At 44.8% G+C, this 27672-nt stretch overlaps 2 protein-coding genes across 4 annotated transcripts in view; one reads left to right on the top strand and one right to left on the bottom strand.

Annotated features, from left to right (window-relative positions):
• Nucleotides 1–428: 428 nt before the first annotated feature.
• Nucleotides 429–7156, bottom strand: COMMD9 (COMM domain containing 9). 2 transcript variants are annotated; one of them, XM_086894064.1, is made up of 6 exons: nt 7024–7151; nt 6818–6943; nt 6311–6450; nt 5635–5669; nt 4310–4413; nt 429–3507 (listed from the first exon to the last, which is right to left on the bottom strand). In XM_086894064.1, exons 1-6 carry the CDS (start codon nt 7072–7074, stop codon nt 3367–3369), a joined length of 597 nt encoding a protein of 198 aa, XP_086750190.1. In that variant the 5' UTR covers nt 7075–7151; the 3' UTR covers nt 429–3366. The 2 variants fall into 2 exon arrangements, with proteins under 2 accessions (XP_086750190.1, XP_086750191.1); XM_086894065.1 differs by lacking the exon at nt 6818–6943 and having other exon boundaries at nt 7024–7156.
• Nucleotides 7157–27160: 20004 nt separating this feature from the next.
• Nucleotides 27161–27672, top strand: part of PRR5L (proline rich 5 like) — a 41783-nt gene continuing 41271 nt past the window's right edge. Inside the window, exon 1 of one of the 2 annotated variants that reach the window (XM_086894057.1) lies at nt 27161–27271. The gene's annotated coding sequence lies outside the window, so the exon portion shown is untranslated. Of the gene's footprint in view, nt 27607–27672 lie in introns of both variants that reach the window. The other variant, XM_086894056.1, reaches the window with a different exon arrangement.

Below are 27672 nucleotides of genomic sequence, written 5' to 3' on the forward strand. Positions count from 1 at the left end.
TTATATCCAGTGAAAATTAGATAGCAAAAAACCCAGAAACTAACATTTTTAACTTGAGTCAAAACAATTCTACAGATTACTAGTAACAAAATAACTTGTTTGAAGTGAAACAGTAAGACCTCAGTTATAAACAAAGCAAAAACTTTGTATACATGGTAGTTTTGGAAGAGTTTGAGTATATAAATTTCATGTATTAAGCTAAAAACTTAAATGTAGAGTAATTATTATATCTTACCAAACCATCATGAGTCTCAGAAAGTATTCTACTGTTTTAAACTGTTTAATGATCAGTAATTGAAGTAGAAGCTAGGAATCTTAAAGACATTTTCTTGCTAAGCTTTTCCTACTCTCAATCACATCTTCACAATTTTTAGTCTGAACAACCTAAAGTGCACATTTTCTTGCAATACAAGGAAGCATTGTTTGTATTGTTTTGAATAATACAAAAGTAGGCTTTAATGTTTTTAATGCTTTTTCAACACTTTGACACGGTCAGATTCAACACAATGTCAGATTGTGAAATTACAATTTGAATTTAACTTGCACATTGTATTTTACAAATACATTTATCACTGTCTTGTTTACTGTAACTGAATTAGCACCATTACCAAGTGCACATGTAGAAAATGAATTTTCTATTTCTCAAATACTGGAATGAGGGTGGAGCTTTTAAGCTCCACTTCACAATGAAGGCTTGTGGTTTCCTGGCAGGAGTTCATTCAGGTGATTCACATACTATGACAGTTCATTCTTCAGTAATGTCCTTGGACAATCCTCCAGAAACACTTGTGGTGATGACCCCATTCAAGGGAGATGCAAACTGTTAAGTGAAGAATGGCCACTGCAATTCAGAAAGGCACAGAATATAGAGCTTACAAGGCTTAGTCATCAAAAGTGGAAAGAGATTTTACTGCTAGTTTAATAGGAGGGGAAAAATGGAAAGGCAAGAAAGAAGTAAGCAAAAGAGGACAGTGTTGGCACAGTAACAAACTGGTAACAGAGAATGAATACATCATCTCTTAGGCTAGCCCTACCAAATAGCAGCAGTATGTGGAGGGAGGATGAAAATCTAACTCATTTTAAGGGAGCAATAATTTTGTGAAAAAGATCACATATGACTGCCTGCAGTAGAAGGCAATTTATTCTCTTTCTTCATATAAAGGACTTTAATGTGAAGTTCTCCTGCTGTCTGGGTAATGACAGTCCTACTCAGCTTCCCTTGTTTTATGTACCTTTTTCTGAGCAGTCTCAGCTCTTCTGGCTAAGGAGATAAGAGTCCACAATACATTACCTAATAATTTAGGCAAAGATTTGAAGGCAAGCTCTCACAGCAACCTAAATATTGGGCTAAAAAATACCAGTGTCTTCTTGCAGAATGACCTGAGATCTACCCCTGAAAAGTCACTATTTGTTTGGCATGTCTCTGGTCCAGTGGGCACACTCCTTTTTATTAAGGCTCCACAAGCAACTTTTAGCTACCTGCAGAAAGCTCCACTCTGCCACTGGAAAAGCCCTTTCAGTTTTAAGTCTTTCTTTTCTTTACAACTATTCTATAGTTGTATAATTGTTTTACATGAGAACAACTATCAGTTCTTCATTGTATTGGACCCTACATTTTGACTATAACTTCAGTATTTACCTCAAGGATTTCCTCTGTGTTTTGACTTCCTCAGCTCCTTTACAGTACCTCATCCTGCATTATTCACCTCCTTAGTGATTCTCACCTTCTAAAACACCACTACAGCAACTATTTGTTATTTTTTCTTAAGGCTAGGCTGCAAAGGCAATGAAACTTCCTCGTGCTGAAGTACTCTGAGAGGTGTTTTTCACAGCTTGAATCTTACAGAACATACTCTTAAATATCCATCTCCTCCATTTGAGATGTCCCTATTAAACATGAAATGTACTAAGCATTACACTCTTTGCTCAAGACATTAACAAGAGACTTGCCACACAGTTGGTCTTGATGTATGAGCTGCATTTCATCATTATATTTTAAAGGCACACCCTTCACTTGCACTTACACTCTGGCCTGCACTTTTGGGGGGGCATATAAAATTAACAAAGTTCTTGTAGTTTATGCACACTTCTTGAATGACTTCATGTTTCCAAACACACCAAACAATGTTTTGTGCCCTGAAGGAGAGCCCAGTGCTGTAGGAAAGACTGGATTTTGCCATAAACACATCTGGATACAGACTTCTATAGAAGCTCATCAGAAAGAAGAATCTGAATTTTGTTGATTTTCTGCAATTAACTCCTCCAAACTCTCAATGCACATATATTTATAAACTTCTAGGTCAAGGTCATCACCTCTAATATTGAACAGAGGTGGTGCCCATGGAAAAAGGTGCCCTGAAACTGTATTACAATGAAGAGAAGGAAGTTTAAAACATGAATCAATTTGAATAGGAAAAGAAAGATCCTTCTTCAGCAACAAACATGAACATCCATTAAACCAGCCTAGAAACTTGGCACCATCACAAAGAGGCTGGTAACCCAGGACAACATCTCTTCCAGACTGAAAAGGATTCACAAAATCAATTAGCAGTTCATTCTTTAATTAAATGAAGATTTACAGAAACACTTTGGAGAAGCATAGGCACGTATTGCCACAGAAGGGTTTTGTACAGTACAGAAAATAACCTTTAGTTCTTTATTCTCCCAGTCTGGCTTTTGTGCAGCAAAGGCAAAGCTAGAGTCCAATAAACCCCAAACATGAATTACCTGAACCCCTTCTCTTCTTTTCAAACAGAATGAGGAAATCAGTTCCTGCTAAAGATGTTCAAAAGAGTCATTTTGCAAATGGTGCTGTGAAGCTGATCAGAAGGGAATGTGTTGTGGCATAATTGCCCTATTTCAACGCATTATCCTGTAATAACAATCTGCAGCATGGCTGTGCTTCATTGAGAGGGAGAGAGTGCTACATCCAGCAGGCACCTCAGTACATGCACATTCCAGAGAGAAGCACCATCCTTTTCTAATTCTGGAAGGCACCCCATTACCCAGCTTGAACCTTTCAGATTCTCATTTCAGGAGAGAGAGAACTTGCTTCATTGGCTGCAGCTATTTGCTGTTTCCAGTTATGACCCTTGAGATTAAGCCAGGCTCTGAGCTCTCAAATCCTCTTCTGTAACGGTGAACAGCTTTTGTTCAACAACATAATAGGAAACCACTTTTTGGCATCCAACCAAATGAATATCTGAGTGTTAGCTTTTCAAAAGCTATCTCATTAATTCGAGAAAGAAACCTCTTTAGTTTTGTTTTGCTGAAATAGACAATATGTTTCTCTAGGCTGCAACTTCTGACAGCTGTAGGTAGAGAACACTTCCCTTCCCTGCTGCTGGAATCCATGCCCTTGAGCATTCATTTGTTTGCAACGGCAGAAAGCTGGTCCCGAATCCTTCCCAGACCTTCCAACATGGTGTCCAGGGTTTCTTTGCTCAGTTCCATGGTCAGTGCAGAAACAACAGGATTATTTCCACATAAGGCAGCATCTTCCTGAATCTTAAAAGAAGAATGAAGATGTTAGTCATATGAAAAATTGTATGTTTTTCCAGAGCCACCACAAATGTCATTGTTTAAGACATAGATTAAACAAAATGGTTTGAATTTGGAATCCAGCTCCATCCTGAAGAACCATGGCACATTTTCTAAGCTGTCTGCCTCACTAGTGAGGTGCATTCACACTGACAGAGTGCAAGTGAGCATCTACTGCCATGAGTATTGGGATATTTTGAAGATATATGTGGCTGGAAGCCACGTCTGTATCAAAAGCATCTCAGCAGATACCACAAAGGATACTTAACTCCACCTCACACAAAGAAATTAGATTTTAATTCCTCCTCTGAATCCCCCTCATCTGATTTTTATTGGCTGGGGGTGGGGGGGGGGAAATCCAAAACTCTGCAGAACACAAGCAGTAAGTTAGGTGTACTCCCCAAATGATAGATGTGGCCAGTGAAGGAAGTTATTAGTAATCTCAAGTAATTTCCCAACTAATGAAGCCAGCTAAACATGCTGACGGAGTGCTTAGAATTAAAGAATGATGGCTTTATCTTCTTTTTTTCTGTAGAAAACAATGGTGACTAAGAACAAACACAGTGACTTCTCACATCCTCATGCACATAAGACTTCATGCAAGAGAGCTTTATCAGAGACATCATTCCCATGCTCTGTGGCATTCCAGGTATCATCTCTGAGAAAGTCTAATGGCCCACCAGGCACGAGGCAAGCACCAGAACTGGTTTGCCCGGCAAGTCGGGCGTTGGACTTCATTATTTCTGTCCTTCCCAGCTACTGCCATTACCTTTAACTGCAGCAGGCAGGTAGGGACTGCCATTCTTACGATGCTGTCTGATGATGTCTTGATGTCCACCCTCCAATCCATGTCCACCAGCCGGGGCAGGGAGACTGGGGAGTTAAGAAATGGCTCTGTTAGGCTCAGCAGCACACGATGATACCAGACCCTGGAACCTGTGACTACCACCATGCACAGGCCTCTCCACCTCTGGCCCTGCGGAGTGTACAGGTTTAGTTGCTACTACGTGGTTTCCCAACATTTTACTCTGAAATAAGCCAGTCTCTGAAGGCCTCCTCATGACACTGGAAGGGAAAAAAGGTTTCTCCCATCATTACATGCAATGACAGTTCAGTGCAAGAAGCAGAGGTAAATTCCCAAAGCAGCTGGGAGAAGGAGAGCAGTAAGATGTCTTCTCCACATCTTTATGCCCTGCCTTGCTGCCTGCTACACTCAACTAGTGTTTCATCATGAGCTGCTCTGGCACCTGCATGCTTATTGCTCTGCTCTGAAACTGGTAAGAAAGCACTCAGGAAAGCTTGTAAAATCCAGCAGTATAAAACATGTTATTTCAAATTCCCTAGCATGGGAACCAAAGCATCCTGTAGCACAGCAAACATACTGGCAAACTGCAATCTTCACATTCCTTACAAATATTTCAAATATCATCCTAATTACATACAGTCTAGCAGAAACCATTTAACAGGTGCAGTACTGACATCAACAGCTCAGAGCTGGAGACCTCTTGAGCCCACACAAGGAAAGAAAGGTCTAAGTTGGCTGCTAAGGAAAGAGCTGTCTCAGTAGGCAATTGCAGCCTGTCTGGATTCTGCCTATTGTAAGATGCTTAGTGTCCTCCTCAGGGCTTGATTGCCAGCCTTCCTACTGACTACAGACACTCAAGCTGCTTCCTCTCTGTGCTTTATTGTCTACATGATTTTTTTTCTGTCTGGGGAAAGGCTCTCTCTCCCTGCTCCTGCTGCTTCCTTGCACAGAGCTCCAGGGGGCAGTGCACAACTGGCTGCCTTGCTTCTGCTTTTGGAACAAATTCCAGTTCACAGTCTGTTAGGGCCAGTGCTTGGCAGCATTTGCAACAACACAAAATACATCTGTTTAGCTCTGTATGTTAATTTGCAAAGATTGATTGCTGGTGGCTTGGGAGGGGCAGGAAACCATTCACTTTTTTACATTAACACAGATCAATCTGTTGGAATGTCTGCCTTGCACCACTGCCCTGGTCTCTGTGTAATGCATGTCTGATACTTCATGGATACAATAATAAAATAATCCATTATTTCCTAGCAGACAATGTCATTCCTGAGATTACTACTTACTCTGACTGGCTTGTGCTTCATTTCTCCAAGCAGAGCTGTGAAAAAGTGGAGAAAACAGTATCAACAATGCTTTGAGTAAAAAACCAGAAGTAAGCATTTAGCATGGCTTATCCCCAGCTGAAGGGTCACCAGCAGGCAAACTGGTGACCAACCATGGGCTCTTCTGGAAGGGCAGCTCATTTAAAGCACGTACCTTTCTCCCTGGTTTTATCAAAGCAGTGGGCTCCAAACACTGACATGTAAAAGCAGAACTGCCCTCCCCTGCCACCACCTCACGTATGCTGTCACATACAGTGCCTCTGCACCCGAGCCACGGTGACAAGTGGATGGATATCTGAATACTACTTTGATTTTCTAGTGCTGAAATCCAGCACTCTAAGTTTTATCATCACCAGTAGCATTTTTTCACCACACAGCTGTTAAGATAAAAGGGGCTTTGCATATTGGGAATGTAGCCCACATCCATTTCAAAAGTCATGGGAAAACTCTGTGTGCCCATGGCTGTGTTTCATTGTCCACTCAGGTGACATATTCTGTTCAACTCTGGTCATCCCAGCCTGTGTGATTATGCCCAAGACACACAAAATTGGCATGTTGCCAACTATCCACATATCCAACCACACACCCAGACCTTAACTCTCCAGCTGAAAGCAAATGGCAGCCGGATAGCACTTACATATTCTCCAAGATGATCTTAGTCAAGAGGTTTTTCAGATTTTGGTGGAAGTTTTCTGGGAAGAGACAGAGGATGTCTTCTGCCCTGGTCAAGCCGCGGAACACCACGTGCCTGGTGAGGTTGTGCAAAGCAGACACCAGCTGTCAGGAGGCAAGAGAAGAGGCTGGGTTGAAAAGCGTTACATACAGCACAGGAGGGCCCTTCTTAGCCAGGAGACACAGCTTATGCGGCGAGACCCACACCACCAGAGCCCTGGGCATCCAAGTACGGCCCGACAGCCTCAGCAGGATGGGGCCGAGCTCCTCAGCGCCCTCCGGTTCGCAGCCTCAGCCCGTTCCCTCCTGCCGCGGGCGAGGCTCGCTGTTAGCGCGCACGTCCCGCTTCAGCAGCGGCCGCGGAGCCCCGCACCTTCCCGAGGGCCCGGGCCACCCCCGTACAGTCCCGCTCCCTCCTCCTCTCCCTCCGCCGGGGCCCGCGGCTGCCCGGCCCGGCCCGGCCCGGCCCTACCTGCTCCGCTTCCTCGGCGCTGACGGCGAGCCCGGGGCAGGCGCGCTGCGCCAGCGGGCCGAGCGCGGCGGGCGGGCTGGAGAAGCACTCCTGGCACAGCTGCCGCACGGCGTCCTTGGACGGCGCCTGGCGGGGAGCAAAGCGGGGGAGCTCAGCCGCGGCCCGGCAGCGGCGGCCCCGTCCCCCCGCGGCCCGGCCCCGCTCACCTTCAGCAGCAGCTGCAGCGCCGCCGAGTCCCCGTCCCGCAGCGCCGCCATCTTGGAGCCGTCACCACGGCCGCGCTCCGCCCGCCGCCATCACGAGCCCGTCACCGGGGCGGGGCCGGGGACACGGACACGGACAGGGACAGGGACAGGGACAGGGACAGGGACAGGGACAGGGGGACAGGGACACGGACAGGGACAGGGACAGGGACAGGGACAGGGACAGGGACAGGGACACGGACAGGGACCGGGACCGGGACACGGACAGGGACAGCGACAGGGACACGGACAGGGACCGGGACCGGGACAGGGACACGGACAGGGACAGGGACAGGGACACGGACAGGGGGACAGGGACAGGGACACGGACAGGGACAGGGACAGGGACAGGGACAGGGACACGGACAGGGACAGGGACAGGGACAGGGACAGGGACAGGGACAGGGACACGGACAGGGACAGGGACAGGGACACGGACACGGACACGGACACGGACACGGACAGGGACCGGGACCGGGACAGGGACACGGACAGGGACAGGGGGACAGGGACAGGGACAGGGACAGGGACACGGACACGGACACGGACACGGACACGGACACGGACACGGACCGGGACAGGGACAGGGGGACAGGGACAGGGACAGGGACAGGGACAGGGACAGGGACACGGACAGGGGGACAGGGACACGGACAGGGACACGGACAGGGGGACAGGGACCGGGACAGGGACACGGACACGGACACGGACAGGGACAGGGACAGGGACAGGGACAGGGACAGGGGGACAGGGACAGGGACAGGGACAGGGACAGGGGGACAGGGACAGGGACAGGGACAGGGACACGGACAGGGACCGGGACCGGGACACGGACAGGGACAGGGACAGGGGGACAGGGACAGGGACAGGGACACGGACACGGACAGGGACAGGGACAGGGACAGGGACAGGGACAGGGACAGGGACAGGGAAGCCTTCAGTGTGTGGCACTGCCTCTGCCGCTCCACTCGGGGCGTTTTCTGCTCTCAGTGCATAGCTTTGCCCTGGAATTTTGCTGTAGACGCGCTGCTTTCCTCCCGGGAGCGGGAGGTGAGGGATTTATCGTGGCACTACCGCAGCGGTACGGACCTTTGTCTTTGCAAGCTGTGTCTTTCACTTCTGAAGGGGTTTAAATGAGTCCTCTTTCTGAGAGAGAACGTCTTCTCTTCGCCTTGTGTGGCTTCCAGCTCGTCTGGCTTCAGGGCACCGCTGATCTGTGATCTTTCCCCATCACTGCCTCTGTCACATCCCCATCCTCATTTCCATTTGTGTTGGTTTGTAAGCAGGATATGCACAGCGAGAAATGCAAACATAGAAATAAATGCTTCTTCCACTGGGCTTCATAAGCCTGCCAGGGAACAGGGTTTACTCTTGCGAAGGAACAGATTCCATATTGCGCATTAGGATAGAACAGAAAGTGAAGGGAAGGATGGTGAGATGTTAATTTTTAGTTTACAAAAGGAAAGGTTTGTAGTTAGTGGGTTAAATAATAGCACCCCGGTGGGAAAAAGCATGGGTTAGTGGTGAGAGGTCGGGTTTTCAGAGCTAGAGAACCAGAATCACATTCTCTTGACCCTGCTTCAGTCTTTCGATGAATCAAGGTAGGTCAGTTTTGTCATGAGTGCCAGGAAGGTAATGGAACTCTCTGTGTAATGCATAATGTCCTGCAGTGATAAGTGTGGGCATTTAATAACATCAGCAGTAAGCGTGGAGGTTGTGAAAGATAAACAGAATGAAGGCAGTGTGATAAAAGCAATACTGTGTTACAATCTGAGGAAGTATGCCTAAAGGAAATGGGGATTGTTCACAGGATATACTTGTACTTGCATCGTTGACCTCTTATAATCTGCCTGCTTGTCTTGTTCCCAAACCAATAAGATTAAAGTTTTCTACAGTGAGAGAGGTAAGCAGAATTTTTCTAAGCAGTAATACTTCTGAAATGCCATATCTAACTGGGGGACAGGGACACTTACATTTTTTCAGAGCCTTTCTAAAGCAGTGACTTTACAAGACTTTAGTAAAATCAGGTTGATCCATGCCTAGTGTATTGAGTTTCTGTGGCAGGGTTCTGGTAACGGGGGGCTGCAGGGATGGTGCCTTTGACAAGTTGTTAGAAAATTCCCCCATCTCCAACAGAGTCCAAACCAACTGGCTCCGAGATGGACCTGCCACTGGCCAAGGCCATCAGTGATGGTGGGAGCACCTCTGGGATAGCAGGGCTAAGAAGAAAAAACAAAAATTATTGCACAGATGTAATTGTGGCCAGAGAAGAGAGGAGTGAGATTGTGTAAGAGAAACAGCCCTGCAGGCACCAGGCTGTCTGGAGAAAGACAAGAAAGAGGTGCTCCAGGTGCTGGATCTGAGATTCCCCTGCAGCCCCCGGTGCAGGCCATGGTGAGGCAGCCGTGCCCCTGCAGCCCAGGGAGGACCGCGGGGATGCGGGGATCCACCTGCAGCCCCTGGAGGAGCCCACACTGCACATCTGAAGGAGGCTGTGAGCCCATGGGCAGCCTGTGCTGGAGGAGGCTTCTGGCAGGACCTGGGGACCCATGGAGAGAGAGAGAGGCCCATGCTGGAGCAGGTTTGCTGTCAGGACTTGTGACCATGGGGCAGGCCACGCTGGATGTTTCTAAGGACTGCATCCTGTGGAAGGGACACACGCTGGAGCAATTCATGAAGAACTGCAGCCTGTGGGAAGGACTCACATTGGAGAAGTTTGTGGAGAACTGTCTCCCGTGGGAAGGACACCGTGCTGGAGCAGGGAAAGGAATCTTTCCCCTGAGGAGAAAACAGCATCAGAAATGACATCTGATGAACTGACCATACCCCCATTCCCTGTACCCCTGCACTGCTGGTGGGGAGGAGGTAGTGAATCAAGAATAAAGTTAAGTCCAGGTAGCAAGGAGGGCTGGGGGAGAGGTGCTTTTAGGATTTGTTCTTTCATTTTCCTGCTCTGATTTTGACTGGTAATAAATTCAGGTAATTTCTCTGAGTTAAGACTGTTCTGCCCAGGATGGTAATGTGGTGAGTGATCTGTCCCTGTCCTTAACTCATGAGCCTTTTGTTAGATTTTCTCTCCAATGTCCAGTTGAGGAAGGGGGTGACAGAGTGGCTTTGATGGGCACTGGACATCCAGCCAAGGTCAAACCACCACACTAGGGTTAAGGACTTAATTGTACAGAGGAACTTTGTCAGACAAGTAGGTGGAGAGATGCAAAGGATGGGAGGGTGTAGCGTGGGGAGAGTAGATTACTGTCACTGCCAGCTCTCACAGGGGTGTGTGTGGCAAGAGAACATTTACCTGTGAGTCACATATTCAGAACAAAGATGCTGCTTGCCAGTAAGCACAGCTGGCATCCTACTTTATTCATTCTCCAGTCCACCTTCTGTTGCTGCAATTTCCTCACTCTGGGAGCCTTATAATTATGAAGAAATAATGACAGGTTTGATTTAATATCAAAATTGAAATGTCATTTCTTTAATATCAAATTTGAAACAGCTGAAGCTGACAGAAATGCTTAGTAAAATGCTTTATTTGGTTTGATCTTTTCTTTCTTTTCTTCTTCCCTCCCTCCCTCCCTTCCTTCCCCTTGCTTCCCTTCTTCTTTCCGTCCTTCCTTCTTCTGTCTTCAAGGTCAAGGCCTCCAAAATGAAATTATCAGGGATGAAGTGTGAGACTGCATCCTGTAAGGAAGGCTGGTCCTGTGATCAGTGTGATTATCAGGAAGGTTTGAGAAACACCAGTTCAGTTATCTGCTGTGCCAGAGGCACTTCTCTCTGAGGTTGAAAAGAGAAACCCGCTTAGGGGAGTGAGATGGATTGGATGACCTCCAGATGTGTTTTCTTACAGCCCTTTTTTAACCATGATTTCATGTCTGTATCACCCAAGGGGACTCAGCTGTGAGTTCAGAGCCTGCAGATGAGTCACAGCGCTGTGTGCAGGGAATGAGTTGGATCTCATGAACCAAATTGTCCAGTCATTCAGTCTGAAAATTCAACTCTGCCTCTGGGCTGGCAAATTTGCCTGCACCCAGGCCTGGGTGATACAGCTTGAGCACTGACTGATGTGACTCTCTCTTGGTTGAGCCAGGCTAGGGTATCTGCAGATGGTTGTCCCTAAAGTACTGCATTTTGTTCATTTTGGTTTTCTCCTTGAGAAGTAAAAAGGAAGTGATAAATACAGCTTCCTTACAATTCTTACCTGGAGAACTGTGATCTTTTACACTCCAGGGAAAGAACCAAACTGTTCAGCTCACTTTGTCCATTCAAGGGTCCCTGGGAGAGAAATCCTTGGGATATTGAGAATTTGATGTGAAGAACTAGTTTTTTTCCCCCACAGCATAGCCTGTATTCAGTGGAGTGTGTGTTTCAGAGGAGTGGGCTCTTCTTTAAGGGCTTCCAGCTGCAAGGCAAGCCTCTGCTCTGTAACTGCTCCCTGCTGGGTGTGTGCACTTGTAGTAAGAAAGTTGCCTATCCTTTTCCAAATTAGAAATGCAGAACTTAGCTCTGAGGGAATGCAGTAGAGGGATGACATCAAGTGTGTTCATGGGCCTGGATGTTGACTGCATGAGAGAGGAAAGCTCTGTGCCCCTGCCAGTCTGTGGCTAAGCCCTGCAGAGCTTCCCAGCAGAGGATTTCCAAACAGCCACCCGTAATTAGGATTTTGACACATATTTCTTTTTGCTGCAGTTCAGAAAAACTGGTTGGTCTGTGTTATTGGGGAAAGTTTCTGAACTGGTCACTGGATTTGATGGGTAATCCTTGCTTTAACAGGCTTAGGCAAGTTGTTCTTTTCATCTTCCAGTTTCCTACATTTATTTCTGTTGGTGAAATATATTAAATTTGTGATAGTGAGAATAGGGTAGATGCACTGGGGATAGATACACTCTGGGCATGATTAGCAGTGCTGGCCTGGCTCTGCATGGCTGTGCACCCTGTTCATTGCCAGTCTGTCATCTCTTGCAGTGGCCCAACAAAATGTATGTCATGTACAACCAACACCTTTCCTATTTGGCCCCATCTCTACCCACCAAGGACCTTTCATCCCGACAGGCTTTTACTGTAAAGGTTTTTTAAGAAGGAGCCAAACCATGTGGTTAACACTCGTGTTTGTACTCTTCTGTGTCAGTTTTCAATCACCTTTCAGATGAGAGTATTCCTTCCTCTCTGGCCTCTCAGCTGAAGCAGCTGAACTGCCTTTTCAATTTGGATTGCTGATACTTGAGACTCTTCAAATGGGTCTGCAAATTAGAGAGTAAGACCACTGCTGACAGATGTGATCTGTAAGGCTCGTGCCAGCAGATACTCTGTGTGCTCTGTAGGTCTGTGGACAGTTGTCTGCACTACAGCTGGAAAGTGAGCAGCCTCACACTGCTGTAAATCTCTATTAAAACCGGAAAGCGAGCAGCCTAACACTCGTAACCAAGGCATTGCACATTAACAGCTCATCTAAGGTAATTTTCTTTGCCCTCTGCTGCAAGACAATCCCTATAAAATTGGTAGGCAGCTCAGACTGTTCATGAGATTATGAATGTGTTCAAAGTGAAAAGCATCATTGGGACAAAAAGAAGCTTTTTGAGTGTTTTCCAGCTGAGAGCATTTGGCCTAAGCATCATACCAAGTTTTTACCATTGTCTTTATTCAAGGTCTCGTTCAGATTTAACAACCATTCACGGATGCTCACAAAACTCCTGGGAGAAAATTCAGTGTAGGAATCAATGGAACTGCATCTGGTTTTATAAAGCACATTAAAGCATGCAACAAAACATTTTCCATGAGGTATTTGCGGCTCCAATGGCATAACAGAGTCAGCCCTGACAAGACAGGAGGAGCAAGCCAGCATAGACAAAAGCAAGACATTTAATAGCTCTTATAAAAGCAAAAAAGTAAACAAGCCTTTCCTCCCCTTCTGCGTTTGAATGTCGGTGTCCCTTAGCATGATGTGGTCATGCTGGAGCTGGGCAAGGAGGCAGAGGCCAGCACCAGCATGGGCCCCCAGATCTCCCTTTTGGCTGCTGGAGGCGACCACCGCTGTGCAGCAACTCTGCAAATACAGAGCAAGGGAAGGCGCCCAGGGAAGGCTCAAACACGCTGGAGATCATTGGTTGACAACAGTTGCCAGAAATGTTTCCTTTGAGACAAGGAAAAACAATGTAAACCAGCAAGCCTCAAACGTGCCTGTTTCAGTCGCACGGCTTCTTTCTTCCAGCAGAGGAAGTTACCTTCAGTAGCAAGTAGTTGATGATGAGCTCTCTTACTGGGAACCTTTGCTGGCAGGAGAGCAGTTTCTGCACATCTGGGGGGCCTCAGGCCATCTTGGTGACTTCTGGCAATTTAACCTTCAGAGTGAAACATCAAGGGCCGGCTCTGGAGCAGCAGTGATGCCAAGTATCAACAAACCAGCTGTAGGTACATTTCATCAGTTTCATGCTCTGTGCTCATTACAAAGTCTCACTATGCCCCAGCCCCCTTCTCTGCAATGTTGCTGTGACACAACCTATAAACTCTGCCTAACCATTTCCCTTCCAGTCTCCCACAGCCTAAATCCCGCTTGAGCGCTGTCCTCTGCACTGCCTGCCTTTAACCACTGGGTGCCAGGGGCCTCCCAGCAGCATGCCTCTCTCACACTGCTCCTTCTCCTGCCGCAGGAGAACCACCTGAACCACTCCAGCTGTGAAGCCAGCTGCGCATCTGCTCCCTCTGCATCTGTGGTGAGGGCAGGTGTGAGACAGCCAGTGGCAGATCAAGGCAGCCTCGGGCACCTGGGGACTTCAGGCATTGTCTCTGCTCCTGCAGCTCGGGCTGCCTGCAGAGAGGGAGGTAAGGAGAGCTGTGGGGTCATGGCTGTGACCCAAAACTGCAACAAGAACCACCACATCAGTTCATTTCATATGAGAATAGCTCACAGAGAGAGAACAGTCACCATTAGTTTAAGTTACATCTCAGTAAGGCAAAAGGATTCATATCCCATTACCGAGGAAATACTGCAGTCATTCAAGCCCCTTTTGTTGCGATTACTGTCTTTCATTGGTTTGAAATGACACCTTTGGAGGGCTTATTTCTGCCTTACTAGCTATGCCTGTCTTTTCATTCTGTGTTAATATGCTGGCTAGCTCAAAGAACTCCAGATTTAGGTGATAAGAAATAACAATAAAATCATAAAGCCACAGTTTATTTCAACAATGTGATCACACATATAACTGCAACAGAAAACAGTTTCAACAGCAGTTTTCAACAAAAAGCAGTTTCTTTCTCTATTTTATATGGCTTAAAACTCACAAAAGAGAAGGTATAACACAAATACTCAGAAAAGCCTCTATTAATGCCTTCAAACAGAAGAGCAGAATTGTAAAAACTAACAAACTGGAATATAAATTATTTCTCTTTCTCCAGAGAGCTAGAGCTTTAGCTCTACCTCTCCACAACCACATGCCTAAATTACCAAGCCATCATAAGGGTAAATGTCAAGATAAATGCTTTGAAAAATACCCTTCCCTGTATTATTAACATCACTATGGACTATTAAAATTAAAAGGATGTTTAAAACGTAATTGACTTTTTCATTATTTATCTGCTGCTGCCGCTGTTGACTTCCATGTGTGTAAGTAGTAAATCCCCAGAGGGGTGTTTCATATCTATATAAATGTATATTAAATGCTTTGCCTCTGGCATTTTAGAAATAGCACAAATGCAGCTGTGTTTGTGCATCTATAATTTCAGGCCATGAGCCAGCCTCTCAAAGAAGTTTCCACTTGGCAGCCTATATTGTCTTTCTCTGGAGTTTCCAAAATATCCGGTGTTAGTAACAAGGGGGTGTGAGGCGACGTCAGAACAGCAGAAATTATCTAATTACATTAAGACTTCAGACTATGTTTATGTGAAACATTATGCCACAAGTAAATTGAATCCAACTCGCTGTCTGCTGGGCTCTTACCAATAGGATAAGAATGATATGCAAAATAGTATAAACTAATTACTTTCTTTTAAGCAAAGCTCTTCAAGCAGATTATGTAAAATACACCAAAGCAGGCTTCATCCCCAATGCCTATCATCTATTCCATAGTAAATGCAGCATGTGTAACAAAAATTAGTACTTTCTCCAGAAAAAATACCTTTAACCATTTAGTGTGCATTCATCGTAACTCACAGAGGGGGAAGCATGAGAGAGGTGCTGTTTGGAGGTGAAAACAAACAAAAAATTGCAGTTCTGCAGGTCATGCAGTCACACTGTGCTGTGCCCAGTAGCTCTGTGCCTCCAAGGGATGCAGAGCAGCAGCTGTGACCCTGTGAGCACAGGAGGTGCAAACCCAGCTGTGGTGGGGCAGGAGGGAGCTGTCAGTAGTGTGACTCTCACATTCAGTGTGTGAGTTTTGGCAGGTCTGATTTGTCAAAGACGGGAGCTGTGTATTGGTTGCTTACTTCTGAAAGCAGAAAGTTCTGGTGTTTATATAGTGCATGTCCTGTTGGCTGTTACTAATTTAATGAGGGGTTTTTTTTTATTAATTCAGAACATTTTATGCCTGTGGTGGTTTATTTCCTCTCAGTAAACTGCAGAATGGAGCTTGCAAAACCTCCAGCCTCTTAGGACGTGCTGTATTTAATCCTGCCATCCCAAGGTATGTAGTTTGATGAGTTAGCTGAGTCTTTTGCTGAAAAGAGCACCTAAGCATTGGTGTGCTTGTTGTTCTGTTGCCTCCTGACTGATACATCCTGCAAACAATCCAACTTCATTCCTTGTCTCCACAATGACAGCATTGTATAGTGCCACAGATCAGCATCAACTGATGTGTGATGCACGGTGCCTCATCGTACCAGAGGCTGAATCAAAGGGCTACTGAGTGAGGAGTGCCACAGCTTTAAAAAAATGATGTAGCTGAACCTAGAATTTGTTTTGTTTTGATAGCTGTTGTTCAAACCAGGCTCCCCAGTACGTTTTCTGTTAAAATCATCATGAGGCTTACATTAACCCTAGGAAGTAATTCCCTGGCTAATAGCTACTGATATTGCCCTGTCACTGGGGTACTTGGTTGTTTTTACCCAGTGCATGCCCACTCTGACAGGTTGTATCAGCAGAAGAGCCCTTGCCTGGGGAACCAGAGCTCAGGGGAGACAGCTGCAGGCATGGTTTTAGCATGGTTTTATTGGTCGAGTTCCTGTGACAACAATGTTTGCTGAGGATTTGTGTCAGCTCAGGAAGAGAATCTGTGCTTGCAAGAGAAGCTGGACATTGGTAGCTGATTTTGTAATTTCAGTGTGTCCACATACAATAAAAACCTGTGATTATAAAAGGCATATATAAAATGTAAATACAGTGGTGTAAACCAGGCCTTAAAGGTTTCTCCACTCTTGCCTGTAACTCTTCAAGCCAGTGCTACATGGGAGCGCTGCTATCTGAATCCTCCCGTTGCAGCACCTTGCCAGTGTACAGTGATGTAACATCATGCAACTTCATTATGCAGTGACACAGCTACCATGCAGCTGAAGCACTCCTTTCAGGAAAAATTTCTTCCAGCAGTAAAAACAATGTTTAAATCAACACAAACACAGGGCTTTGGTAGTAAGGCAGCTCTGGGTCACCAACTGTTCTGAATCGTGTCTTGAAATGGAGCAGAATGAATTCTCATACCTTCAGATACAAACTGTCAGAGTTTAGAGAAGTATAGATGCTTTACACCTCAGGAAATGTGCCTAAAAGTAGGACCTCATACACCAGTCTGGAAGCAGCAGAACGGTGTGTCAGCCTGTAGTGTGCAGTGAAGTGACAGAAGCGTGGGACAGAGCACAGCCATTGCAGCAATCCTGCCAGCAAGGCTTGTGATGTGGCTCCACTGGTTTTAGTTTGGATTGGGACTGTATTTTTGATGTAAAATCTCCTGAACATCTCTACTGCCTGTGCTTCATTTTGCATCAGGGGCTGATTTTGAGTGCAGGGGCTAGGTTGAGTGACATTAAACTGAAAGGCTGTTCTTCAGAAGTGTATCCAACATGCTCAGACCTCATTAGGCATTCTCTCCAGGGCATCCAAATGAAGGTGACTTGAATTGAAAAAAAACCCTGGAATATGCCTAGTGTGCATGTCAGATCCTCTAACAGCAGCAACAGTTTGTGTAGAGCATCTATTCTACAGATTCTTGGTCTGCTTGACCTCACCATGCAGATGTAATTTGATCCGATTTTTAACAGGAGTTGAGAGAACCTACTGAAAATTAGGCTCCTAATTTTTAATTTCATTTTCCCCATAAATGAAATTGACCATGTGAAATTCTTACTCCTCCATAGACTACGATCATTAGTGAATTAGTGAATTACAGCTTACATAATATCACTGAAAGTGATTTGTCATTTCTGCAAGTGTGCTGGTAATGGTCAGGAAAATTGCTAGTTTATTCTATAATATTCTAAAATGTTTCACAACTTATACAAGTGGTAAATATTTCAATTGTTGCTGAGGATGGACTCCCTTCAAGAGTGGAATGTTCCAGCTGAATCAACACACAAAATTACAATGTAACTATAGGAAGATGGGGGCTAAAAGGGGAAATTGCATGAAGAATCCCATATCCTAGGTAAAAATCAGCATATTGCAACCTAAATTAGATTTGGAGCAGCATTTGCCTCTGCTTTTATTGCTAGAGTCAATGTGATTTTTAAGTAGTCAGGATCCTCCCAGCTACATTTCATTGGGAAACAGTTTGGAAATGTTCTGATTCCATAAACTGAGACAGAAGTCCTAGAGAAAACATGTTTTCTACAGCTGAATGTAAGGAGTGCTCACAGCACCCTTGAGAATTTTCCTGTCTGCATTTCTAAAAGGAAAGGCATTTGAGATACTGTTTAATGTAAGGAATTCAATTGATAAGTAAATGTTAAACAGTATTTGGAGAAAGTTGGATGTTAATTAGTTACAACTGCATTTTCAACAAGTTCTTACTAGAACTTTTTCTTAAGCAGAAGCAAACAGGAAGCATAACTCTTTCAGTATCACCAATGATTCAGATTTGGTTCAACTAGGAAAGAAAAGTCTATAGTAACAAAAATTTTAAAACCCTATTTCCTTCCTGAAACAGGAAATGTAAAAATAGGAATAGTCTACTTCCAAATCCTGTTAAAAGAGGTGAAAATATCTCACTTATTTCCAAAAAGAAAAAGCACTTTACATTGTTTTTGAAAAAGCAAGTACAGTGACCTTATTATCTTCATACATGAATATGCAGCATATTAAAAAAACTGTCAGAAAATACAAAATCACACAGAAATCCTAGCTACCTTGGTCTTCAAGACCACTATTACAAGCTCCAAACCACTATCAATCAATTTAATCTCTGTGAACTATGAACAACTGTTGATCCATAAAATGTAAGGGTCCAGACAATGGTATACTTGCTGATTTCTGACTGTTGGAAGACAGCAGTATCAGTATTCCACTCAAAATCTCAGTCAAAAAGGCTGTCATTATAATGTGTAGTTTAATTTTTCTAAAATCACAACATTTTATTAATTAGATGTCAGGTGCTTTATTAATTGATAAAATTTACAAGTACTAGTAGTATGTAGAATGCTCCAGAGATTCCCACTTCCGTTTCACTTTTATTTCCCCCCCCAAACACTATTTGGCTTGTTAATTGCAAAAGGTTGAGAAACAGTTTTCTTACAACCCAGGGTTGGGCTTGGGTGTTAATTCTCAGCTAGAAATTTCCTGTCCAAATTCTCTCTTTGTCTTGGTCAGCTTAAAACCACAGTAAGCCTCAAATACTACACAGTTCCAACCCCAGACATCTTGAAGTGGGAGCCTCAGAGTCTAAAAATCTCCTTCTGCTGGAGTCATGTGAACCACTGTGTTTGAACAACCATTCCCATTTCTCAAGATAAGAGGAAAGAGAGGAGCTTTAATATTTCTGAGGTCTGATGCATGGTTAGCTACTTCACTAAAGAAGCAGTCATGTTTGGGGGCATTTGAGCAGACAAATCTCTCTCAGAATGCCGAGGTCATTCTCTTCTCCCATCTTAGAGCAGGCAGGTTTCTTCCAGAATACTTTCTTGGGAGCATCCAGCAGCCTGCACTCACCTCCTTCTGCAAATACAATTTACATGATTAGCTGGAACCGAGTCAACACCCCCAGACTAATGGCACAGGATACAGGAGGACTTTAGTATGAGTAGGGTTTCCTGGAGGGAAGTCCAGCTAAAGAGGAGTCTTGCATTCTCCCCAGTCTATTGTTCAGTCTGACTTGGACCCTGGCCTTTTCAGTTTATTTGCTCAGACAGCCCATCTCCCTGCATACCAATCTGTGTGTGTACAGTAAACACTGGAAGCTCATTACAGTGGTAATAACGCATTGCAGCTATGAGATCTATGCAGATCTTCCCGGGTTAGCTGCTGACCTTGGTTCTTTCTGCCCTCTTGTCCCTGCTGGCAGGCTTGTGCAAGAAAGTAGGTGCAGGCAGTGTGTATCCTGTGCATATCCTGAGCACTGTTGCATACTGCAACTTTCATCAGATGAGAAAAATACCTATATGTCAGCAAAATGTCTTTTTCAAGGCTAATGGAGACGACAGAAATTTTATTGCTTAGACTTCTGTATTTATAAGAGAGGAAAGCTTTTATTTGGTTAATTTTGTGACCACTGTGTGTAGAGAAGGGGACAATATGGAATCACATTAAGGCTAGCTCAAACTGACTTCACTGACTTTGCATCAGGCTGGGGATGTGTATTTGGCAGCAACTTAACTTCTGTTAACGCTGTTCTTTCTCTTTGCCTCCTATCAGGAATATATGCCATGGAGTTTTCTCCAGCAAGACATTAGTCCTTCACAGACTTTGGAAAACACAGATGTGAAAATAAATTCAAAGGTACTGCAATTATAGAGGAAAAGTGATTGAACCACAAGGAGCTCCATGTGCTAGCTTCAACTTAGCTGATACAGGCTAAAATAGTGGTGGAGATGACTGAGAGAAGTCAGCTTTCCATATGCTTTTCCTGTTCCTATGGTCCACCTAAGGCATCTGTGTTAGGCTACTGGCAGAGACAGAAATCTGAGCTAAAGGGGCCCATTCTGGCCCTCAGTATGTTACATCACCTCATAACCAAACGCAAGCTAGCTGGGATCTCTGCTCGCCTACCTGAGCCAGATGTGTACAATGAGTTTCCTATTTCCACTTGCTTGTAACAATTGTATAATTGAACTAAGCAAGCCTCTCTTAGTGGTAGAACTACTAATTTTTAAACAGGCTGATAATTCATGGTGATAATGGATCTGTCAGACAACATGTAGGTGCATGCAGCTCGCTTCCAAATTCCCCTGCCTAGTCCTGATCATCACCTCTCCCTCCCTGTGCAACCCCCTGTGCTGGGTGCAGCCCTAATGCAGAGTCCCTTAATAAAGCACATTCCCCAGCTGCAGGAGGACACCACAGTCTGTCACTGTCAGTCTGCATTTGTACCTTGCTGGGCAGAGCTCCTGGGGTGTGACACAGTGCCAGCCAGGCATTGCTTCACTGAGCTGTCACCAGAGCTGTTTGTCTCCACAGGTCAGGACTGTGCCTTTCCTTAGCCATGACCCAGCAGATGCTTTTTCTGTTGCAAGGGAAGGATGGGAGAGAGGCTGCTTGCTCAAGGCATGGTGTACATAAATCCAGTGAATAATAATCCAGAGTAAATGACTGTTTCCTTGGGATGTTTTTGCCATTTTGATTTCATATGTTTCAGCAAGGTGCGAAAATAGTGGGGAAGCAAGGGAAGGGGGGAGGGAGAGAGGAAGTGAAGGAGAAGAGGCAAGCTGGTTTATTTACAGAATTTTAGTGGTTGCAAAGCCCAAGTGTTGTCTCTGTGTCTGTTCTAGTGAGTTGGCACCACATACACACACAGAAATCTCATATTTCCTTTAAATGGCTGAAATTCCAGTCTGGCCTGGCAGAAGGGTAAATTCCACATAAAGACAGTCTCCATGGAGAGTTTTTGAAAATAAATCAAAAACCTGAGAGACTGAGAAAAATTCTGAGAACTGGCGATGTGTCAAACTGATTTACCCAGCTTTATACTGGCACAGTTGGGATATGACTGCCCCCCACAAAAACACAGAGCCTTAGACACAGATTCCACAGCTGGTGTTCAAAAAACTGTGGTAGCTCACTGGAGAAGTGTGTTTGTATAAACAGCCATGTGGCCACAATAAAGTGCTGCTCATAAGCTATATGAACATGTTGCATATGGGATTCTCCAGTTAAATGCATTTATTCTGGAAATCACAAGCTGAATTCCACAGGTGCACAGAGCCTTCTGACTTGCAAAGACCCATCCTGTGCAGAAGGTCGGTACACAGTCTGCATGCAGTGCCTTTAGCATCTTGTATCCTTCCTCCTGATATATGGTGTGGTCTGGTACAAAGGCTCTATGTGATAACAATAGATAATTTGGGATCAGAAGCATCTGATAACATGCAGGAATTCTATGAAGCTGTCCTTCACTTTACTATCCACATACCTCCCACAACCCATGTGTATGATAGGTATTTACATCTTGCTTGCTATACATCTTGTATATTGAAATGCAGTCAACATTTCAAATGCCTCTACTTGTCCACCAAAGATTCCCACCCTCCCTAGTTTAATCCTACTCTGTAACCTCACTGTATCCATCACTTCGATGCCAGAAGTCACTGACACTCTGTGAGACAATAGTTTGGTCAAGAAGAAAGAGGTATGTAGTTACTGAGTTGTGACTCGTTCTGCCAGGTCCTTTCTCTGTGCAGATAAACTCAGAATGGCCAAGGGTTTTCTTCTTCCCCCACATAGCCTCCAGAACAGTCCCATTCCTGGGCAGACAAAATAGGATCCTGTGCCAGTAAAGGCATCTTCCAGTGTGGTCAGCACTGCTACTGCTGGAAAAGATGACCTGGCAATTACAGTGGAAGTCAAGAGCAGATGAGTATATAAGCACCAAGTTGTAAACATCTATATTCTGTCTATGGCATTCTATTATTCCCCCATTTATTAAGGAAGGCAGGGTCACCTCAGGGAGGTGAGGAAAAGTTGTCAGCACTTGTGCCAAATCAGCAACATAAGCCATAAAACAACAAGTAAGAATCTTGCTCCTAGAGGAAAAGGCCTGTCTGCCCATCATCCCGCCATCTGTGGAATGGCTGAGGGTTCAAGTCTCTCCCACATTCTCTCTGAACATAAATATAGGCAGAGCTACTCTGATCTCTTTTGGTACAGCACATGATTTCCTCATGGCCCCTGACTAAACTGATTCTTGTGCCAGCCAGCTCAGGAGGTGAACATGTCCTTCTGCTATGTGCACAGAGATTTGTTTTCAGCTGGCTCTGAGAGCTGCATCAAAATGATGGTGCCAAATGCATTTAGGAGCTTTAAGGAGGAAAGCTTGTTTTTTTCTCACTAAGAGAAATCTACCCCCAGTAGTGACTTCCACTGTGTTGGAGTGCTTCTGTCCTGCAGAACATAGCATGGTCTGCAAATGAGGTGTAGAAAGTGAGAAAAAGACAGACTGAAAACCAAGAGATGAATCACATCAAGTCCAGGATGAGTAAAGGAAGACACCTTAGGAACCTCCTGTAATTAGAACAGCGTGATTTGGCATCCATTCACCAGTGTTCACCTATTTCACCTTAAGAATGATGTCAGCTTTCAAAGACAATATAACCCAAAGCTAGGTGACAGCAAACAGCTGATATGTGAAATACCGAACCTCTCTGCAGCTGGTAACTGAGCTGTTGGCCAGCTTGCCAAAATTACCCAAATTAGCCACCGTGGTGAGCTCTTTACTGGCACAGCCTACAGATCCTAAATGGCTATGGAGCTGGCTCACAGCAAGGCAACACACATGGCAGAGAAGCTTGCAGCTCTACTTCCAGGCCTTTTCCTTACTCTAAGAGAACAACACAGTGAGGCTCTCCTGGACCCTAGGCTCTTCTAGACTCTTAAGTTGCGGTGGGACTCACACAACACTGGATCCCATTGTCTTTTTTAGATGCTGCCACCAACAGCACAAAGCTCTCTGTCAAGCAGTGAAGGAGGTCAAGCTCTCTGCGAGCAGTGAAGGCAGTTTCATCTTTGTAACCCAGCTCATCTTCCTGGTTCAATTTGCTGTGCAGTCACAGAGATATTGATGGCACAAGGGAGGGGCAGAGCTAACAGCCAAAGCCAGTGTGAGATTACTTTTTTCAGTGGCAATCACAGCTGACTTTGGTGAAACTAAGATATAAGAAACTGCAGTAACACGAAGATAGGAGAGGAACTGTGGTGATAAGTAGAGGAGGACAGGCCAAGAGAGGGAAGGAAAGTTATGCTTGCTTATGACCTTTGGAAATTTATATGGTTTCTAGCAGAGGTTAGTGTAAGGAATACTGGTTGCCACTGCCTTTGCCTGGCTCTGATTTGTGGTGTGACTGTAAAGCATCAAACACAAACATATTTCAGTTATTTTCTCCATTTAGATCTCTGCCTGTGGGCTATTTTGTTAGTCTTCTCCTCGAGGTTTGCCACTGGCGTGACAAACAGTGCTCTATAGAGGAGGAAGCTTTAGAAACACAGAAATTAAAGATGGAAAATTCCTCTGTAAAAGATCAACTAGCCCACTGTGCTGGGTAGGCCAAGGGATAAACACTGTGTTGTGCTTATTTAAAATACCACAAGAAGTCTCCCACAGCAACTCCTTCACCAGGCAGTGGATCTTACAGCCAAGCCATTGTGACAATACTCATCCTAATCTTTTTTGCCTTGTTTCATCCTAGTTTCTCCCTCCTCACAATAGTAATGCTCTCACTTCTGTAAACCAAAGTTGTCCCACACAACTGAGTCTATTTTTTTGTAGCGTTGTGTCCTGCACACCGAGCACAGCTGTATTTAGTTCTGCCAACTCACATGACAGGGTCTATAAATCAATCCTCATCACTTCTGCTTTTTTTTTTAAAAATAATTTATTTATGTTTATTGATGTCTTTTTGATGAGAAGTTAATCAGGACTGAATGCAGTATTCCACAGAGTTTCCACTACACTACCAGTAACAGAGGCTTTTGTTACAGTTTCTGTTTATGAACTCTACTATCCCATTGTTTTCTTGTTTCTGTTTTTTTTTCCCCTCCCATCATCTCAAATTATGGGCCTGTCTAACTTACTGTCTGGTCTCCTGCTATTTTAGGTCTCTCTCAACATTACAGCTTCTGAGCATTCGTCTTCTCGATGTATAGCTGTGACTTGAATTATTTTTTGACAGATGTAGTAGTATAGCTGCATGTTTCCCTGTGGAACTACATTTTGTTTCCTGAATATCATTTGTGCCAGAGCTTTGACTTGTAAAATTAATCAAATAGCGTACCCTCAACCCCACAGCTTAGAGGTGTTTCTTTCCCTTCCCCTTTCATCCCCAAGCTTGAAATCATAAAAATGAACATTAAATGGCAACTAAAGAAAAAATAATTTTTTTATTCTCTTTGAAAGAGTTGTTTAAGCTTCATGGCATCACTGATACATGTTCACTACAGTCCTAAGAAAAAAATGAATTGCTTTGTTAAATAATTTCCAGTGTCACTGAGGATTACCAGACATGTCCTCCCTGTCTGAGATGTGATAGCAGGTTGCTGCTCCCAGCTTATCTCCATTCGTCTGCCCCATACTCCTTGCTAAAATCTGCAAGGCAACTTCAGATTATTGCCTAATCCTTTGTTGCCAAAATCATGCACTTTAGTTTGAGTCGATTTTTTTTTTCCTGGCTCCTCCTCCCCACCACACATTGGACAGATGCGGTAAATACCTGCAATCCTTGCAGATGGAAAGGGCAAGAGGTGCTTGTGGATAGGATAAGAATAAAATGCAGGTTGGTGACTTCTTAGCCTGTTTTAGCTGCAACCCACAGCTATTTGAAAATTAGTGCCAGAACTGGTAATGCTCTTCAGAAATGATGACTCTCCTCACTGCCCTCCCCATGGACTACACCGTGGGTCTTTTCCCAGGACTCGTTTCTGGGAAGCACATGATGCTGAAAACCTGTCGGGTCACACAGCCAAAGCAAAGGCGATACATTGTGGGTTCATCCCATCACCAAGTGCATTATAAGCAAACCAATAAAAGGTCACATCTGTTAGTCACAGCTCTTGTGGTTAGGCTCTTATTGAACAGCGGGCTGTGTGAGAGCAGGACATGAGTGTGCTCAGTCTCGCTATAGAGCGTGCTACAGAGAGGATATGTGGTGTTAAGGCAGAGTGGCAAAAACAAAATTAAGGCTGTAGCTATTTTTCACATACCTGTTCATTATAGAAATGTCTGTGGCAACATTTTTGATGCTGTCAGTTTGCCTGCTTTTCAGCTCTCTGAGACAATGCTGTGGGACAAGGCCATGGAAGAGCCCGTTCCTCCCACAGAAAGCACGCAGCAGTGCAATTGCACCACACATTGTCTTTGGGACAGAGAGCAGACACCTGTGAATTATCACTTGTCTGTGTAAGGCAAGGACCTTTCTTCCAAAACCATGTTCTTCTCTTTTTGCTCAAACCACAACTAAAAGGGGAAAAAGAACAATTCAAGGTAATTTTTCTCATTTGTCAACCTGAACACAAGCCTTTTCTCTTCAGATCCCTTTCACTGCTACCTTATTCCAATTGGGCAAGCTGCAGGGCAGGATTTACCTTATCTAACTTTGAAAGCTAGGTGTGTTTTGCATAGACTCAGATAGCTAAAGTTAGGTAAAATGAATCCCACCTAAGTCTTTTATCTCTTTCTGCTGGGCTAATATTTCTAGTTGTCTTTCTTGTCTGCCCCTGCCATGTATTAAAGTCTTCCCAGTACCTGTGCTCCCGCATAACATAATTAGGGGCCCTCACTCTCAGAGACAAAGACTATTTTCTTTCCGCAAATCCTCACTTCTTCCTAATGAGGAAATGAAAGATGACCTCTCCTTTCCTTCTGGTGTGGTGACAGCAGTCTTTCCAGGTCTTTCCTTCCTCTTCTCCCACAAGTGAGAGTCCAGCCATACATCAGGATGGTCACAGTAAGTCTGTGTTGTGGCAGTGATGTCCCTCAGCAGTAGTCCTGAAGCTAGAACCACATGGGTATTGCAAGCAGCTTTTCCTTCATAAACCTTATGCAGGAATTTGTCCCCCACCTGAAATGTATAGTCAAATTTTGATTCATAACTATGTGAGTTAGAATTTGGGAAAAGATGCCAGCTTGTGGGACGGTGTTTTTTTTTTTAGAAAACCTGACTTTTAAATTCTTTTAAATGGAGCATGCCACCTGAACAAATATGTCAGGCCACCAGACTCTTCACCTGAAAATTCCTTAGGACTTTTGCTGGCCCATGGAGAGCAGTTCAAGTACAGTAAGTCACACCTTTGCTTTGCAGTCGATCAACCCGCAGCGATGGTCACGTCCCAGCTATACCACGAGTCACAGATGGAGATCACCACTCAAACCCCACTTCAGCAGTGCTGGCTCTGAAAAATAAGTAACTGTTGGAAAAGCAGGCACAGAATGAATGTCAATACGCACTTTTAATTATTAGTAGATTAACCAATTTTATATTCTGGGTAGGTATCAACTCTCATCATACGACACATGAGTCTGGGACAGGAAATATGTGTTTGTATGTGTCCATACAGCTTGCACTAAAGTCCTGTCTGCAATCCCTAGGTAATGATTTCGTGTTCGTAATAGCAAATCCTAACTAGTAGAAGCAATGGACAGCAAGTAAGATTCACAGTGAGTCTTTGTTTGAAACATCTGGAGATAGCAAAAAAGAGACATGAGAATACCTCTCTTAACAAACAAAAAATATGGCAGCTGCTCTTATCTAAGCTTATTATGGATATCGACACAACTTAAAAGTGTTAGAGGATCCCAGCATGAACTAGTAGATTAACATACTGGTTTTAGAGTAGCATCAGCTTTTTTTCATTTTGAGACCAGCTATAACTCAGGTGTAAAGTTATGATTTGAATTCTCTTAAGGAGTGCATCAGGTTACCAAGCTTCACCAGTATGGTGCATAATTCACAAAAGGTTCTTAAACAGTTCAATAAAATGACACTATTTTTCCAATTTGGTCTGTCTCCTTTAAGGATTTAAAAGTCTCAAGTGTTTTCAATTAATGAGTAGCTCTCCAGAAGTCAGCGTAACTATTTCACTTACACGTTCCATGCGATTGCTCCCTGATTGCAACTAATTGCGGCTTTTAATCTCTTTAAGGATCCCGAATTACAAGTGAGTTTTTTTTCCAGCAGTTTCCTGTCTGATACCTGCTGCAAGCTGTGACAGCAGAACAGAGCAAACTGCACGGCGTTGCGGCTGACAGGGGAACCTGGAACCATGAGATCAAAATGAAGTAAACCCGGACTTTAAGCGGCACATCCCTTCCCCCGTGCTACACGAGCCGTTGCTTTGGCTGGCTGCGCCCCGAGCCAGGAGCCGGCGGAGCTCCAGCATCTCCCGGCCGAGCCGGCGAGACCCGGGCCGGGAGCGCCCCGCGGGACCCGCCCTTCCCCGCCAAGGGCCTCCCGAGCCCCTCCATCCTTCCCATTCCCTTTCTTTCGCTTAAGGTCAGAAGAATTTACACTTCCTGACTCGGGCGGGACGGGAGGGGTAGCCCGAGGCGGAGCGGGGTG

The sequence above is a fragment of the Cyanistes caeruleus genome, chromosome 6 (assembly GCF_971803275.1).
Source record: "Cyanistes caeruleus chromosome 6, bCyaCae1.hap1.1, whole genome shotgun sequence".
Lineage (NCBI taxonomy): Eukaryota > Metazoa > Chordata > Aves > Passeriformes > Paridae > Cyanistes > Cyanistes caeruleus.

Bases quoted from the DNA above. Each gene is read 5' to 3' on its own strand.
- COMMD9 (XM_086894064.1), bottom strand. From the start codon at position 7,074: ATGGCGGCGCTGCGGGACGGGGACTCGGCGGCGCTGCAGCTGCTGCTG. The intron at 6,944-7,023 runs GTGAGCGGGGCC...GCTCCCCGCCAG, and splicing joins CGCTGCAGCTGCTGCTGAAG to GCGCCGTCCAAGGACGCCGT. The intron at 4,414-5,634 runs GTAAGTAGTAAT...TTAACTCCCCAG, and splicing joins TGAAGCACAAGCCAGTCAGA to TCTCCCTGCCCCGGCTGGTG.